This window comes from Rhagoletis zephyria, unplaced genomic scaffold (assembly GCF_001687245.7).
Source record: "Rhagoletis zephyria isolate East Lansing unplaced genomic scaffold, Rhagoletis_zephyria_1.1 Rzeph_scaffold_02059, whole genome shotgun sequence".
Classification (NCBI taxonomy): Eukaryota; Metazoa; Arthropoda; class Insecta; order Diptera; family Tephritidae; genus Rhagoletis; species Rhagoletis zephyria.
This window is the reverse complement of record NW_016159143.1, coordinates 58810-76632: the sequence shown is the minus strand read 5'-3', so window position 1 is coordinate 76632 and position 17823 is coordinate 58810. Positions and strand designations below refer to the sequence as shown.

General features: G+C 35.1%; 1 protein-coding gene across 1 annotated transcript in view; it reads right to left on the bottom strand.

The window, feature by feature from the left end:
- Window positions 1-503: 503 nt before the first annotated feature.
- LOC108365921 (uncharacterized) overlaps window positions 504-17823 on the bottom strand; it is a 48431-nt gene continuing 31111 nt past the window's right edge. Inside the window, exon 3 of the mRNA XM_017620144.1 lies at window positions 504-723. Within this exon, the coding sequence (XP_017475633.1) occupies window positions 721-723 (3 nt within the window). The 3' untranslated portion in view covers window positions 504-720. The remainder of the gene's footprint in view (window positions 724-17823) is intronic.

Below are 17823 nucleotides of genomic sequence, written 5' to 3'. Positions count from 1 at the left end.
GCATGTAGAGTTACCGGCTGCACGGATAACGGTTGCGTTAATGGCAACGCGGGCGACCGCTGTGCGGCTACGTCAGCGCATGCAGGGGCGGTACCACCGTTACTCTGAAGCGCCAGTTAGTTGCCCCAGTGGCATTGGGCAATTTTAACACCTCCGGCAGTACCAGGGGCGGCGTCTCTAAATTCCCTGGCTGGGACCATCTTAATAGCTCCGGCAGCAGTGGGAGCGGCGTTGCTAGGTTCCCTGGCTGGGAAATTCTTCGTGGCTCCTAAAGCAGCAGGAGCGGCTTCGCTTGGCTCCATGCCTGGAGTAACCTTAATTGATCCGGCAGCAGTGGGAGCTGTATCGGTACCATCCCTGTATAAGATACTAGCTGCTCCGGCGGTTGCGGGAGCGCCCCTAGCTGGAAACCGCTGGTCGCCGCAGTAACATATGTCTCGGCAGCAGAAGTCTGGTTTACTGCAGTGATGTTCCTTTCACTGGCAGCTGCATCGCCATCGACGTTGGAGTCGCTTTCCGTATTGGAGCAAGTGACTCGGCAAGGAGGATCGCGTGTCATCTTGCAGGCAATTCACGATGACAAGTAAGCACGAATTAAGGCAGATGTTCGACGTGTGGCAAAGTCGCTTGCGAATTGCTGTAGACACTATGCAGGAAACTGCTACTGCTACGAGGGTAGATGCTGTTGTATACGCACAACTCCAAAGATATTTTGCCGATTTACTGCGAAATAAAGATGTTAACCGCCGTTCTCAGTAGATAAAAACGCTTTCGAATTTGAAAGTAACAAATTACAAATTTGAATATGTAATAGAATGATGTTACTAAATACTTAACGCAGTGTCCTTCTTCTTTGCTTGACGACGGGTAACAGATTCCATTGAGTGTGCTTAGCACTGCATCAAGAATGATAGAATACAAGATTGCGACGATTGCAGCAGAATTCGTGAGAGTAATTTTAGCGTGGCGTCATCGTAGAGTTGACAACTGAGAGCGGCGAGAATGAGGGCGACTAGTGATGTGCTGAATTGTCCCCAATACTCGGTACCCAATACTTAAAAAAGATTTCGGTACCCTATACTTCCTTTTCGGTATCCGATACCGATTATTTACATTAAACCCTCGCCATTATATGCATTTCAGGTTTAGAAAAAACTTTCATTACTAATTTATATGATATCGGCTAAAACACTTGAACTTATCGCCACAGAAAAATATTATTTTATCAGTTTTAACCTTAGTCGATCCAAGGTTCAAGAAAAATACTTTGACGGATGAAGAAGCCTTTCAGGGGAGAGATTCTGTAGCCAGTTAGCGACAAGTTTCGGATCGATATCGCACTTGTTGACTTACAAATATTTGATATCAAACGTCGACAAAACCGATACCTATTCGAAAATTGTCGTTAACTGGTTACAGAATCTGTCCCAGGCCTACAAAAATGATATCGTCCGATTCAGCTGGAACAAAAATGCTTCAAACAAGTAAGGGTTTCTCTGTATTATGGCATCGAACCGACATATATACATCTTTCATTTGAATCAGTAAAAATGCTCTATTGGCTCTTACATTCGGGTTTTGTTAGGCGTTTTTTCCATATTTTTGGCCTATGTGCGCTTTTATTCGAAACCTAAATGTTTCGGTACCGAGTATCGAGAGTATTGGGTACTTAAAAGTATTGACTCAGCACATCACTACTGCTGTCTTCTCTACTATGACGTCACCAAAACAGCTGATTCTGTCAAAATCACTGAAAGCCGAGTAGCGGCATCGTCATCCGCGCCACCTCTGTATTCTCTCCACCGTGGCTCTGCATAAACCTATCGTTCTCGGTGCGCAAACGGTTAATTGCAAAGCTCATGCGAATGTGCACATAAAGTCAAAGAAGAATGACGCAGTGCGGTAATTTTATATAAACAAATAGTAAGGATACAAATAAGAAATGTAATAACTGCATCCATGTACTTTGGCTTCATGTTCGTACATATGAATGTACATAGAAATGCGCAGACATATGTACATATGAGCGTTTAAACGTCGACATTATACCGTAGAAAGGGCGTGCTGCGACAATCCCTTTTCGCAAAATTATCATATGTTAGTTTAAAGCATTTCACATTATCGTAATTTACGGCTCATTTGTTATTTATAAGCACATCGTACAGAAATCGAGTAATTTCGCGATGTAAAATCTGTAAAAAAATTAAATAGAAATGAGATAATTTATCATAAATCAAGAACCAAATGAAGAAAAAACATGTTTCTTATTTTTGCTTGGGCCAAGGTTGAAAATTCAATGCTATTGTATTTGGAGCTCTTGGGCCGGTTATCTATACTAATATATATTTTGAAAGCCGTTTTTTTCTGTTCGTAAAGCTCGAGATCGGCTCTACCGATTTTTTTTTTTTGAAATTGCGGTTATAGGTTCTGCATGGGCTTCTCATTGTCTTAGGCAAAGAAAAAAGTTTAAATACTTCCTAAAAATTGAACTGCAGGACTTTGAAAATCCTAAAGAATCTAACATACATGCCCACATAACAGCGCTGCTCAGCGCTGAGAGCGGCCTCTGCTGTTAATTCGTACGGAATATATCGCAAAGCAATCCAGCAAGAACAGTGACGGTCACTTTCCTAGTGACGTGCCCGTCTCGCTGTCCGGCTAAGTTCGGCACATTTTGCTATCACATTCTTAATAGTGAATCAAAAATGCTCCCAGAAGTTTTGTGTACGTGTGGTTTTTCAAACCAAACAGTTTGCCTGCTAGCTCATATGCGAAAAGATTAGCTTGTCTACTTACTCATATTCGAAAGATAGCTTGCAAGAAATAACAATAGGTGGCTCTCCAATCAAAAATTATTACAGGTGTGTTAGTAATATGGTAGACAGACGGTGAAAATTAATTAGAATTAATAAGCATAAATGAAAATTAAAATTTTACCCTTACAGACGGCAGTAATGCGGATAAACCAGCCGCAAGGTCGTGGGTTCGAGTCCCACGGCCAGTAGACTTTTTTATTTCTTTTTCATTCTTTTTTTTATAAGTTATATTTTTTTTTTACGTTGCTTTCAGTTAGTTGTTGTTGACTTTTTAATAAAATTGAACTCTAAAAATTAAAATTAACTAATAGTAAAATAAGAAATGTGATATAAAATAAAGCAAATGAAAACAAAATAAAGTAAAATTTAATATATAAATAAAATAAAATAAAAAAATATAAAATAAATAATAAAAATAAAAAAATTTTCGCAATCGCTCTAACCGAGGATCGAACCTACAGGCTTGTAGCCCGTAACAGGCTAACCTAATATTCACGCACGCCGCCAATTTACTGTCAAAAATTTCTCATGCATATACAACTTGTATGGGACCAACCGAAATTGAACGGCGTGCGTATGAAGCTAACTCAATTTCCAATTTTTGTTCTGCGTGACATTTTGATTTGACGTTTCGCTCCATGAAATCAAATGCAAACGCACGCATGCCAATTTCGGGTGACGCAAAAAAACAAATTCGACGGCGTGCGTACCAAAACGCAAGCCGCGAATATTAGGTTAGCCTGTAAGTCTTACCACTCGGCTACCGCGGATACGGAACTCGCGCGCTTTGTTTGCTTACTTGTACAAAAGACAACAACTGGCCGTTTTTACCAGTGTTGTCATCGAAAATTTCCCGGTCCCGAGCTAATAAAATTTCGTGCATTTGTTCGGCTGCTTATGCTCATTTTAAAGAGGAAAATGCATGAGTTAAAGCAAATAAAGGCTGGTTATGCAAATAATCGAGTCCGTTTGTCTACCGTATAACACAATAAAATTTGCGTTTGTGTTGGAGTTTTGGTCGCGCTTTTTTTGCTGGGAAGGGTTATGTATACATATACATACGTGCTAAAGTTAACGTTAATGTTGATTCTTATGTTAAAAAAAAAACAAATATGTATGTACAGTTCATGGAGAAATAATGTAGGCAATTATGTATGTAGAAACGTTAATGTTGCCACAAGGAGCAACTAACGTTGCTGTTAGCACTTATATTCGCATATGTATGCATATTTATGTATATACATATGGACAATTCTACAGGAAAGTAAACCAGCCCGATTTTTTCTTTCTTTCAAATATTGAACATATTAGTGATTATTGGTATTCACTATATCTGTCAGCTGCTTCTGACACTAATTCTGATCATGTCAAAGCATTTTGTCGAAGGATTTTTCACGAACCTAAAAACAGTTTTAGATACTTCAACACGGAAAAGTACAAAAATATAAGCTTTCCTTGATTTATTTTGGCCGATTAAGTTCTGAACGATAGAAAATAAATTAGTTTAACAGGATACGTTCCAAGTTAGCGAAAAAGTTGTTTAGAACTCCTATTAAGTCGTAATGAAATGTACCGCAAATGTTAAGTGTAACGTAGCCAGTGAAAAACTAAAAAAGTTGTTTATTTGATAATTAAGTACCCTTTCCAAAAGGATATATAACATGTTTTCTTAGTATTGTCGATATCAACTGGTTCCATATGGAAAAAAAGAAATCATAGCTGACTTCGTTGCACAATTACCTAAAAAATATGTGTAACGTGGCCAGTGCTTTTCTTTTTATTAAAAAATTTATTTTATTGACTTGATAACAATTCTCATTTCATTTTAGCAATAAATAATAAGACATATTTAAGAAAGTCTTTTCATGAACAATTACGTATTGAGCATAATACTGCTAAATTTTAACAACTATTCTATTGCAATAAAGCGAAACTAACATTTGTAAAATATCCTTTGAAATCTTTATCTCTTAAGATTTTGACTATATATTTGCCTATAATTCAATTCGATTTTGTGCAACATATAAATCTGATAAGTTATCTGCCCATTATACGTGATTTTTATAGAATCTGATACAAGTCTACACCAGACTATGAAAAGTTTAGAAATCTATTTTTAGTTTGTTAAAAATTGTTTATGTGGGAACTTTTCCATAGAACTGCGATAAATGCATTAACATTTTTTTTTATCTAAGATTAACAAAGTTGTGGAAACCCCCGTATCTGGTTTAAAATTGTCTTGGATGGCATTGGAAAAAAACAATGATTCAGAAAGGATTAAAAAGAAAATGCACAACACGGTACTTGCTTTGATGAGCTTTTGCATATTTTAAGTTGATAAACATAAGTGGTTTTTGTAGTAAAGTTAAATAAATATTATTTGCGGCGATAATACGAAGATTTTCCAGTCAAACATTTTAGTGCAGAATGATTTTTGACCTAGTTAGAATTTTTAAGGATAATCGAGTTTTATTTTTTAATCCTGCAGTAGAAGATCCCAATTTTAGCTCAAACAGTTGTTTATGATGACAGAATAAGAATGCGGAATAAAAATGGATGGGAAAAGCCTTTTGCTTAAACCTTGCCTCAGAGAACCGTACGTGTAACGTGGCCAGTATTTGGTGTAAATTTTATGAGCAAAAATTGTTAAAAAACTAAAATTTACAACAATTGGATATGCAGATGACCACTTGCATTCATTGTAGATGACATACTGAAAAACTAGCTACATTCGTTCACCCCTTTCGCCGAAATTTCAAACTTTCTGGCACAACCNGTAAATTTTATGAGCAAAAATTGTTAAAAAACTAAAATTTACAACAATTGACCACTTGCATTCATTGTAGATGACATACTGAAAAACTAGCTACATTCGTTCACCCCTTTCGCCGAAATTTCAAACTTTCTGGCACAACCCATAATTACACTTCCAAATAGTGTAACATAGCCAGTGCACATTTGGAAGCCTATAACTTTGAAACCCAAGGATTTATTAAAACAGATACATAGATTGGGCCGTGCCTGATCACATCACCTTAAAAGCCCAGTTGGTTTTGTCTTATTTAGGGGACAATTGATTCATACTTTAGAAAAAATGTGTACGAATGTAACGTAGCCAGTGAAATAATCGGCCATATGTATGTATGTATATAAAACCCTGCTCCCTGCAAAAAATTGTGCGACTAATCTCTAAAGAGAGTATTCCGAGATCGAGTCGCAACTAGTCTCATACGGGTGGTAATGTGGATTAATTAGTCTCGACTCATCCCTTACAGGTATAGTTGGAGATAAATTAGTCCTCGACTCATCTCTAACGGGTGCTATTAACGATTTTATGATATGTACGCACTTAGTCAATGAAATTTCATGTGCGGCGTTGGCACATGAAGAAAGTATTCGCTTAACAAACCTGAGCACCTTGGTCCGAATCGCGGCTGGCCCATATTTTTATTTTAATTTTTTAAAGTGGCTAGTCGCTTTTTGTCCCCGTTCGGGCATAAAGAGGAACAATTAGTCTCTTCATAGGACATGCTCGAACAAAAGCGAACAGTTCATTCCATATAAAGAGATCAAAAGTGGTTTAGGCGCATGTTCCTTTGCGATTGCTCCCGGAGTCATTCCGGATTAGTCGCAGTTTTTGCAGGGCTGCTATGTTTTTTGTACGTCAGTGAGGGCAATATTAAAAGCAGCAACTCTTATCCATCTATATAAGGGATGGAATTCCAAAATTTCAAAATGTGAATAATGGTCTGCAAAAATAGTGCAAAAAAGGAAATGAAAGTGCCACAAAATTTAAATTACTTTCTTTTAGGGCTTTTTAAGAACCACATATGTATATTTATACCCGAGCGCACAATTACCTACACCTATTCGGATCTGTTTACACATACACATACGTACTAGGGATTTTGCGAATGTGGAATTTTAGACATCCGCGGATGCGAATATCTAACAGCTAACATTCGTGGATGCGGAATGCGGATATTAAGTATTTTTAAGAAGCAATTAGAATCTACCACAATGGCGAGATCGTTGTGTAAGCAGCGCTTACAAGCCAAACCAGATACATATGTCAGGTTGTTCTAAAACTTTTTAAAAAGAATTCTTCATTCCCATTCCTTTGGCTATTTCAGAATTTTGGGAATCTGTAACTTCATCAGCGTTTTTCGATTTTAGTTTTTGTAATTCTTTTTTAATAATTTCTTCTGCGACTGTTTTGAAAAATTTGTGCTTATAGCGAGCTAAATAGGTGGATATTGAAAATAAGTTATTATTTTCTAGGAATGAAAATTTTGAGCAAAATTCTGTTTCAAAGTCGTGGCTGCCAGCCGAATCGGATAAGAATATTGTTATTTTTTAACAAAAAGCACCCCGTTTATTATAAGCATTTGAATCTCAGATAGTTACGTAATTATTATCTTATTAAAGGTCAGACATATAGTTTTTTTAATTATTTTTGCATCGATTCTCTTTATAGCCAGAAGTTGATCATTTCTGCTGGAAATCCCTATTAAAGGAGCTTACTCATTGACTTTAAATAGCAAAGAAGGGACAGTTTTAACACAGAAGTTTTTAGCCAAGGATCCAATGTATATCCCTATAAAAAAATATTGCCCGACAAGTAAACAAAATTACTGTTTCTAAACTTTTTGCTAAAAATAATTTCCCCAAAAAGCCCCATTTGAAATTATTGAAAAGAATATACATATGTATGTAAAAGCAAATCACGAAAATTTGGTATGTATGACTGCCCATTCATAGCTCGGTTAGATAGCTTAAGAAATAATATGTTTAAAGACATTTTTATCAAAACTGATAAATACACACAAATTACACAATTACACAGTTATACAGTTGTTGTATGTCGTAAACTTTAAACGCCTAAAAAATATATTGAAGGGGTTCGCGAAGTTCCATCAAAGTCATATTATGAATTTTTGCAGTGTTAAAATATAATTGGGTGTCGTTTCAGTTCTCTAAACATTTATTTAAGCTTTTAAAGCTTACGACATACAAAAATACTACACTTACGACACCGTTGTGAATCACTCAATTGCCTACAATTTTTTATTTTGTTTGCCATATATACGTTTTATTGGTGCACTTGCACAACATTCGCATTCACAAAAGCTCCGCATTGATTATTGCGAATGCGAAAGCGAATGCGAATGTTAAAATTAATGCGGAAGTTCAGCGGTTGCGAATGCGAATATTCGCAACAACCCTGCTATGTACGAAATAATGGCAGTGCACTGAAAATAAAATTTCGTAAAAGTGCTACGAAAAACTTTCGTAGTCTTGGTTTCTGTACAATGTACGAAACTTTCGTTCATAATACAAACACATTTTTCACAACGAAAGAAGATTTTACGAACCATACGTATATATAACGAAAGGACTTTCGGAAACACATTCGTAAAGCACTGAACAAATCTCTGTACGAATAATTTTGTATATTGCAAGAAGGCATTCGTAATATTTATGTATGGTTTTAAAATTTACGAAATCTTCATCTCTGTATTCGTACAATTTAGTTAATAATTTCGTATAAAGTACTAATGCAGAAACATGTTTTTTAAATTCGTACAACATACGAATATTTTCTTACAATATACTCAATTAACGGCAGTTTAATATTTCTTCATATTTTTATGTATCGCGTGTCATTGCGGAACTACTTGTTGGCTGCTGTGAGACATAATATAATTTTAAACGTTTTAAAAATGGATTTGCTGGATAAAAAAACAATACAATATAAAATGCTTTTAAGCATATAATGTTTTTAACATCGCCTACGCTGCGCCTTGCTCTGCAATGTGGGACTTGATAAATAGGCAATTTCATCAGTTACCTATCAACGGCAAGCCTAAGCCAGAAGTACTACATAATGAAATTAAAAGTAAGTACATGTATGATTTTTCACTGAAACTTGCTTTTTAGACGCCTTATATTTTTCCTTCAATTTATAGTCGTCAGGAAAACAAACATCAATGAAGCTGCGAATCTGCACGGTCAAAAATTTGGGTTTAATTTTTAAACCGCGCTGGGACTACTGCCTTTTTTAAACTTTTATAGTCTACTTTTTAAACCAGTCAATAGTTTTACGCAGTTTTTAATATATTCTGGTTTAAATTTTAGCCCAAAAAGTTCGTGGTTTAAAAATCAAACCAAAATGTTTTAATTCTAGTTTCTAGGTTTCAAATATAGAAACTTTGGTTTAAAATCTAAACCGAAATAGAATATGTTTGCACAGCGAATTGTGGTGTTGATTCAAACTCAACATATGAAAGCACATTTACATGCGTGGCTGTAGCTGAGTGTGCAAAGATGCTTGATACAATTGATTGCTACCAAGGCTGTCCGGGTTCAATCCCAACCAGACGGAGCATGAAATTTAAGATTGTTTTTTTTTTTATTCTTAATTATGAAAATGTTTGGGTTTAACATTTAAACCGAATTGTTTAAATTCTAAACCCAACATATGTGCTCTCTTTTTTATAAACTTGGAAGGTTTGTATTTGAAACTGAATTTAGTTTGGTCATATATGTAGTCCAAAAAGTTTAAAATTAAAACCGAAATTTTTAACCGTGTGTCAAGTGCCTCTACATAAAAATATTATAATGTTTAAGAAAGTAAAACCAGTATTTTTTATATTCTTTCATATTTTATATCCTATTATATTTAGAGGAGGAGAAGCTCGGCCAAACACTAACACATGTGTAAGCGCCAATCTGTTATTATTATTATTATATTTACTTTTATTGAGTCTTATAGTTTAACACTTTGCATCAATATACTTTATTGAATGAAGTCTAAGCAACAAAAATATATGTAGTATAGAACCTATTCGTAAGCATATAAATAAAAGACTTAAGTTTTATTATAGGTAATATAACCCTTTTTATTAATTCTAAACTACAGTCTAGTCAGAAAATTCTTCTTCTTCTTTCGTAGAACGTATGATTGCTTTTAACACTATAAAATACATGACTAAAATTATACCACAACACTTTCATTATATTTTAATCATTAATGTTAAGCGTTATTGCAAAACGTTTTGTTAAGTAAAAATGCTTTAAATTAACGATAAAAAACAAAATAAAAGTGTTATGTTATAATTCGTAATATGTTTTTTTACAGTGTTTAGAATGAAAGCAAAATCGCACATTCTACGACACAAGCGCAGATTTTACGAAAATAATTTCGTTAAATATAATAAATTCTTAGTAAATAGTACGAATACATTCGTAAAATGTACTAAAGATCTGATGCCTCATATTTTCGTAGTATGTACTAAAACGGTTTTGTACAATCAACGAAAACTTTCTCAAAATGAGGAAAAATTTCGTAAGACTTACGCAAGTTTTCGTTATATTTACGCAGTTTTTATTTTCAGTGTGCGACATTTTAACCAGTTTTGAATATTCTTCTTGACGTTGAATAATTTTTTATTAATTTTATATAGTGGGCCTTATAAACTGAATTCACAAAAAGAAAAGGTTATCAATTCGACGAAATATTTTTTGAAGTGAAACTTCTTAGGCGGCGGTATCGCAAAAATGGAGAGTGAAATTTTTATAACTGAAAACGTTACATGAGTAAGAAGGAAGATAGAGTATAGATAAAGGGAAAAAACAAAGAAAACGACGTATGCACAGCAATACAAAGCGATAGCACATAAATCTTCAACGCGCATGCATACGAGTACTTACATACATGTACATATATATGTGCATACGTATTAGGGATGTTGCGAATGTGAAATTTTAGAAATCCGCGGATGCGAATGCGGATGCGGATGTCTAACAGCTAACATCCGCGGATGCGAATGCGAATGCGGATGTCAAGTATTTTGAAGAAATAACCTGGTAAGTAAACTAGGTTATGTAGGTAAATAAAAAAATTTAAAAGTTAGTAATTTTTAATAATATTTATTTTACTTAGTATGTACTTGAATTTAAAAATTGAAAATTTTATTTAATAAAAAGTAATTGGAATTGCATCGGGGCTGCAAATGTCGGATGTATCCTCCTGATTTTCATGTTCACTTGAAGAATCTAGGTGAGATCGTTGTTTAAACAGCGCTTACAAACCAAACCAGATGTGTCAGGATTTTCTGAAGCTTTTTTAAATGAATTCTTCATTGTCATTCCTTTAGCAATTTCAGAATTTGGGGAACTTGTAACGTCATCAGCGTTTTTCGATTTTAGGGTTTGTAATTCATTTTAATGGGTCTTCTGCGACTGGTTTGAAGAATTTGTGCTTATAGCGAGCTAGACAGGTGGATATGGAAAACAAGTTATTATTTTCCAGGAATGACAATTTTGAACAAAATTCTGTTTTCAAAGTCGTGGCTGCCAGCTGAATCGGATCAGAATATTGTTATTTTTTTTAAAAAAAGCACCCCGTTTTTTATAAGCATTTGAATTGTTGGAATCACGGATGATGAGGGTCTCAGATAGTTACGTAATTCAAACCTAATTAAATGTCAGACCTATAGCCTTTTCTCTCTATAGCCAGACGCTGACTGACCATTTCTGCTGGAAATCTCTATTGAAGAGCTTACTCTTTGACTTTAAATAGCAAAGAAGGGAGACGTAGGGGGAGAATTTTACCACAGAAGTTTTTAGCCAAGGATGCAATGTATTCATATATCCCTATGAAAAAAAGTATTGCCCGACAAGTAAACAAAATTACTCTTACTTTTTACTTTATAAAATGTTTGCTTAAAATAAATTCCCAAAGAGCCACATGTGAAATGATTGAAACAAATATATATATATATATATATATACTAACGGTGAGTNAGGATGTTAAGGTTTGCAACTAGATAGTGGATGTCGTCTTTCACAGGTCGATGAGGTTCGCACTCATGTTCTCAACAGTGAGTTTGTACAATTATTTATATTTGTGTGTGTATGTGTGTGTACTGACCTGTGTCCTGCAAACCGAAGTTCCCGAAATCTTAAGGAAATCGTTAGGAGTATCTCATTTCTGTAACGATTTTTTTACGAATTTTCAAAGAAAATTATATGAAGTGGTTGACACGAACTCGTAAAAAAATTTCTGTACAAAAAATAAAGAAAATACTGGAAAAATTCTGAAAGATATTCTTCACCTTGCACCATTATTTTCGTTGCTTCACAGATTTTCTTCCGAAATTTCGTAAAAGAATGGAAGTGTGCGTAATTTATTTAATTTTAGAAAATTCGGCAAAAAATTTAATTAAATCTTAACGAATTCTTTAAACTTTCTTTACAATGCAGAATACTCTGAAAAAATGGTTTGCAGGGGATCGTCACCTGAAATGCAAAAAGACGTAACAACACCATAACTGATGTGGGAGTTGAAATTCGATGAAATCCGTCATATCAATCAAAACTGAATTTTCAATTTTTTTAGTTACGACTTTTTGAATTTCAGCGACGGTGTTTGTTACGTAGTTTTGCATTTCAGTGACGATACGTAACATCAAGAGCAAATCACGAGAATTTGGTTTAAAATTACAGTGCACACATTCTTCTTTTATGTCTAGTCTTTTTTTGAGATAGTCCAAAAAAATCATAATAAAGAAAGAAATGCAGGTATTAAAAGAAGAGAAAACAAAAAATATATATTATTAAAAGAACTATGTTCTCTTCGACGTACGCCAAAGGTCAAGTAGAAGTGGAAACTTGTACAACTGCTCGATTATATAGCTTAAGAAATAATAAGTTTAAAGACATTTTTATGAAAGTTGATAAATATGACATTTGACCTGTATTCTCACACTAATACTTCAACGACCACAGGCAAAAAATATTGGCTACAATTTGTCATTTTGTTTGCCAGATATACGTTTTATCGGTAAACTTGCACAACATTCGCATTCGCAAAAGCACCGCATTGATTATTGCGAATGCGAAAGCGAATGCGAATGTTAAAATTAATGCGGAAGCTCCGCGGTTGCGAATGCGAATGCGAATATTCGCAACAATCCTGATATGTATGTATGAATCCATTTTGTATTTCAGCGCTGCTGGTAGCGGCAAAGTTAATAACAGCGAAGCAAGCGTGCTTGGTGTACATTCGTACATAGATATGTATGTATGTTTGTATGGATATACAGTAAAACCCGCTTAAGTACCTTACGAAAAATTTCAGCTTTTTAAGGTACTTAGGCGGGTTGGGTACTAAAAAGAACCCGCATAAGTACCTCGATGCGGGTACTTAAGCGGACATAATTACTGACGTAGTTACATCTTCTTGTTAACTTACATAAATACTTGAATAACAACATTTAATGAAGTATAGTTTAAAACCAAAATCGTAGCATTATGTAAATACATAAACATGTAAAGAAAAACTTTATAAAAAAAATATTTAGTGCAATGGTATATCATTTTTACAAGAATTAAATTGTTTAAAAAGCCAAGGTTGGACATGTCATTTTGTACCAAATTCACAATAATATTGTTTGCAACTTATGTTTATTTATTAATTTTTAAGATTTTTCAATCAATTAAAATGCAGTTCATTCCCTAACAAATACCATATAAACCTAAGCTTAAGGTTTTGTAGAGCACTTAAAAAAAATCATCTTCATTTCAAACTTTTTTCGCAGAAGTGTTATTTGAATATACAGTTTTTTAGCCCATTTAGTGTAATAATGTGCAAGTTTCAAGTGGCTAAAAGTTACCGTTGATTTTTTAGAATTTTATTACCGAAGGTGTGTGGCGCTGCTACTGAATTTCAAAATACATAAATATTTTAAGGAATTTTAAAAGAGCACTTAAAAGGCGAAAATTATGGCTGCGTTTCTTTATACATTCCGGATAATCCCATTTCACAGCCGGAATAAACAGAATGCGTTTGAAATATACGTTAACATATCATCAGGAACGTTCTAAAGAATAAGTAAACAAAAAAGTTTATTCCAAACGTTCAGAATGAATAAAGAAATACAACCTATAAGTAAAGTTGTAAATGGGGCATGAAAAATTTAGGTACTAAGACGGGTTGGGTACATAAGCGGGGAGGTACTTAAGAGAGGGATTTTCTTCAGAATACATTAAAAAATTCATGGTTCCAAAAATGTTGGTTACTTAAGCGGGTTAGGCACTTAAGCGGGGGGGGGGTACTTAAGCGGGTTTCACTGTATGTATGAGGAGGCAAACGTGGTTCGTTGATATAATTATGAACATATGTATGTACGTACTTATGGACAGCAATGATATGTTTGAATGCATGATTCAATAATACAAGCAGTGTTGCCAGAACTGTGTGGACCAACCGGCTAAATTGGCAAATAAATCCGGCTAAAAACGGCTAAAATGTTTCAACTAAACTTCACATGTTTTATTTAAATAAATCACGAGAAAAAGACTATTTCTTGGAGATAAGTTACAAATTCGATCCGGAAAAAATTTTGCCAGCAAGAATTTGCAATTAGGAAAAACATATGATTGTGGCACATGGTTGGATTTTTTGTCGACGATAATTTGAATAAACAAGTTTGTTAAATTTAAAAATTTACAAACTGGAGCGGTTTTAAAATGAAAAATGTAAGTTAATACTTGTTCACTTAATTAATTTAGTTAATTCCAATGATTTGAAAGGTACTCGGCAAAAAAAATCTGTATTCTTAATCGGAATGCATTCTCAACCAGAGTCGATATAGTAAACTCGACAAAGAAATTGAAACGTATGTTGAAGAACGTCGGACTGACAAGATATATACACGTAGATCCTGTTTTTTGCCCCTCTGAAAGAATTTTAAAAATTCTATACAAATTTCGTTTGTTTGAAATGCAACCGTGGACATTAGCTGGCAGAAAAACTTGCAAATTTGCGTTCGTACTGAAAATTGCAAGTTTCTCTACATGAGAGAGAATTTGGGATCATTTTTTCTTACTATCTGATATTTTGAGTGATAATTCTCGCGGGATTTTCGACGAACAAACCTATTGTCTTCCCTACAAGGCCTTTTCAGACTGACCGATTCTCATTACACTCAAATAGAAACCAATACACATAAAAAACGCCGTAAAAATTTCCATTCAATTTTAAGACAGTAAAACAACGACCTTAAGTTAACATCAACCGAGGCCATATGTTGACAAGGGATGCAAAATCACAGTTACACAAAAGAACTGGTCAGATTTTTCAGAAATCCCTTCAATTCTGATGTAAAATATGATGCCAAAAGACTGCAGATCTCCCATTTAGATGACTGGCAGATATCTCTTAGGATTCCCAGAGAGTTTTGCTTTACATAGAAATTTGTGCTCTTTTATTTTCATTTTAACTCACTTCAGTGTTGGTTCCTTTAATTCAAGTTGGCATTCGGTTTTTGGAATTTAAAAAAGTTCTCAGCTAAAAAGTTTGTTTAAAAAAGTACATATGTATACATAATGCTTGATAATATCAATTTTTCCCTTACCTTAAACTTTTGGAAGTGGGCAAAAATGATGTTTTGTAATTTAGGCAGAATTGAATATGCGCTATCTGGGAAGACAATATCTACATGTAATATTTATTCTGTTTGTTGGCACTATATCCAAACACAAACGCATCTTAAGTGTCTTAACAGTGAAACAATTTCTTATTTTCTAAGTTTGCGAATAAAACTTCACACTTAAAATTAAGACATTTATAACAAACATTTCATGAAGAAAATCCCTTCTTCGTTTAAAATAAAAATAAGCGAAATCGGCCCAATTTCATACAACCCTGTCTGACATAAAAATTTTCTCCACGATAAGGCTATTAGCCATTTTTAACAGATTTTGGGTCGGTTAGTCAAAAATGGAAACATGTATACATATTTGAAATTTAAGAAAACAAGGCAAATAGTAAAATCGGCTAAAAACGGCTAATTTTTTTCTGCAAAACGGCTAACAAATCGGCTGCCGGCTAAATCGAAATTTCTCCGGCTGTTTGCTATCGCAACCGGCTAAATCTAGCCGGAAAACGGCTAAAATGGCAACACTGAATACAAGGTTAGATAATTATTGACAGCTGCGGTTTGACGCTCCCTTACAAAAGGTTGCATTTACGAAGGACGGAGAAAGGCGAAGAATGAAATCTCTTGATGCGAAAATGGTAGTAGAAAAGTACGCAAAGTAGTAGTGAAATTCCTTTTGTAAATTCTAATGTATTTGCAGGAAAACTGGCATTTTAAAAGAAATGTTGAACGTAATACTGATATATCTACGTGAATTGCGTAATTTATGTGCTATTTAGCTGTATAAAAACTGCAAAATGACTCAAAATCAAAATAAGGCTACTATGAGATTGATGCAAACATCCAATTTAAAAACAGTTTATGTTTTCATCAGTTAAATATGCTTCATATGCATATACAAATAAACATATTGCACAAAAACTTATACTTCTATTTCACACCAAAGCTACACTGTTTCCATGTAAATTTGCAAAGAAGCAACACGGTGACACTGCTAAGGGAGCGGTGCGAGAGAGGCAACTGTCAGTTTATCGAACCTTGTATTATTGAATCATGGTTTGTATGTATGTACATATGTTTGTGTGCATGGATACATATATGTAGTACAAACGAAGACAAATCTAATCACCTCCAGTCAAGGCGAATTATAAAAGGCGGTGTTGGCAGAACATAAACAAAAATTACAATAAAGCTCACACTATACAGTTCAATGCGAGCGTGGACATGAATTTTTTATTTTGACCAATATTTTCGTTATTAACTACTTCACTTTTTTCAGTAGATAATATATATATCAAAAGATAGAGAATTAAAATATCTATCAGAATAATAGATTTCAAAATAATTTCAAATGCATACTATGCGTATTTTACAAGCTCACACTCAACTGTGTGCGCACACAAAACGAGCCTTCAAAAAATTGTGCGACTAATCTCTAAAGGGAGTATTCCTAGATTACTCTCAATCGGGTACAATTTTCCATTAATTAGTCGCAACTAGTATCATCATCATCATCACAATTAGTCGATAACTGGAGATCATTGATTCCCCGACTCCTCTTTAACGGGCGCTATTAACGATTTAATGACATGTACGCACTTCTTCTACTTCTTTTTCGGCGTTGTAACCGCCTAAGCGATTTTGGCCGAGTTCAGCAAAGCACGCCAGTCGTTTCTCCTCTGTGCCAACTGACGCCAAGTGAAGCCAAGTCATTATCCACCTGATCTTTCCATCGCAGTGGGGGCCTCCCTCTTCCTCTGCTACCACTAGCGGGTTCCGAGTTGAATACTTTCAGAGCTGGAGCGTCGGTGTCCATTCGAACGACATGACCAAGCCAGCGGAGCCGCTGCGTTTTAATTCGCTGCACTATGTCCATATCGTTGTAAAGCTCATACAGCTCATCGTTCCATCGTCTGCGGTACTCGCCGTCGCCAACGCGTAAAGGACCGTAAATCTTCCGCAAAATCTTTCTCTCAAACACCCCAAGAGCCGCCTCATCGGATGTTGTCATTGTCCATGCTTCTGCGCCATATACCAGCACGGGCATGATGAGTGACTTATAGAGCGTGGTTTTCGTACGTCGAGAGAGGACTTTACTCCTGAATTGCCTACTCAGTCCAAAGTAGCACTTGTTGGCAAGAGTGATTCTACGTTGGATTTCAATGCTGACATTATTATCGGTGTTAATGCTGGTTCCCAAGTAAACGAAATTCTCTACTTTCTCGAAATTGTAACTGTCAACAGTGACGTGGGTGCCAAGGCGCGAATGTGCTGACTGTTTGTTTGATGACAGGAGATACTTCGTCTTGTCCTCGTTTACCACCAGACCCATGCGCTTTGCTTCCCTATCCAACTTGGAAAAGGCAGAACAGACTTCGCGGTTTTTGTTACCGATGATGTCGATGTCATCGGCATAAGCCAGCAATTGCACGCTCTTGTAGTAAATAGTTCCTGAGCAGTTCAGCTCTGCAGCTCCTATTATCTTCTCCAACATCAGATTAAAGAAGTCACATGAAAGGGAGTCGCCCTGTCTGAAACCCCGTTTTGTGGCGAATGGCTCG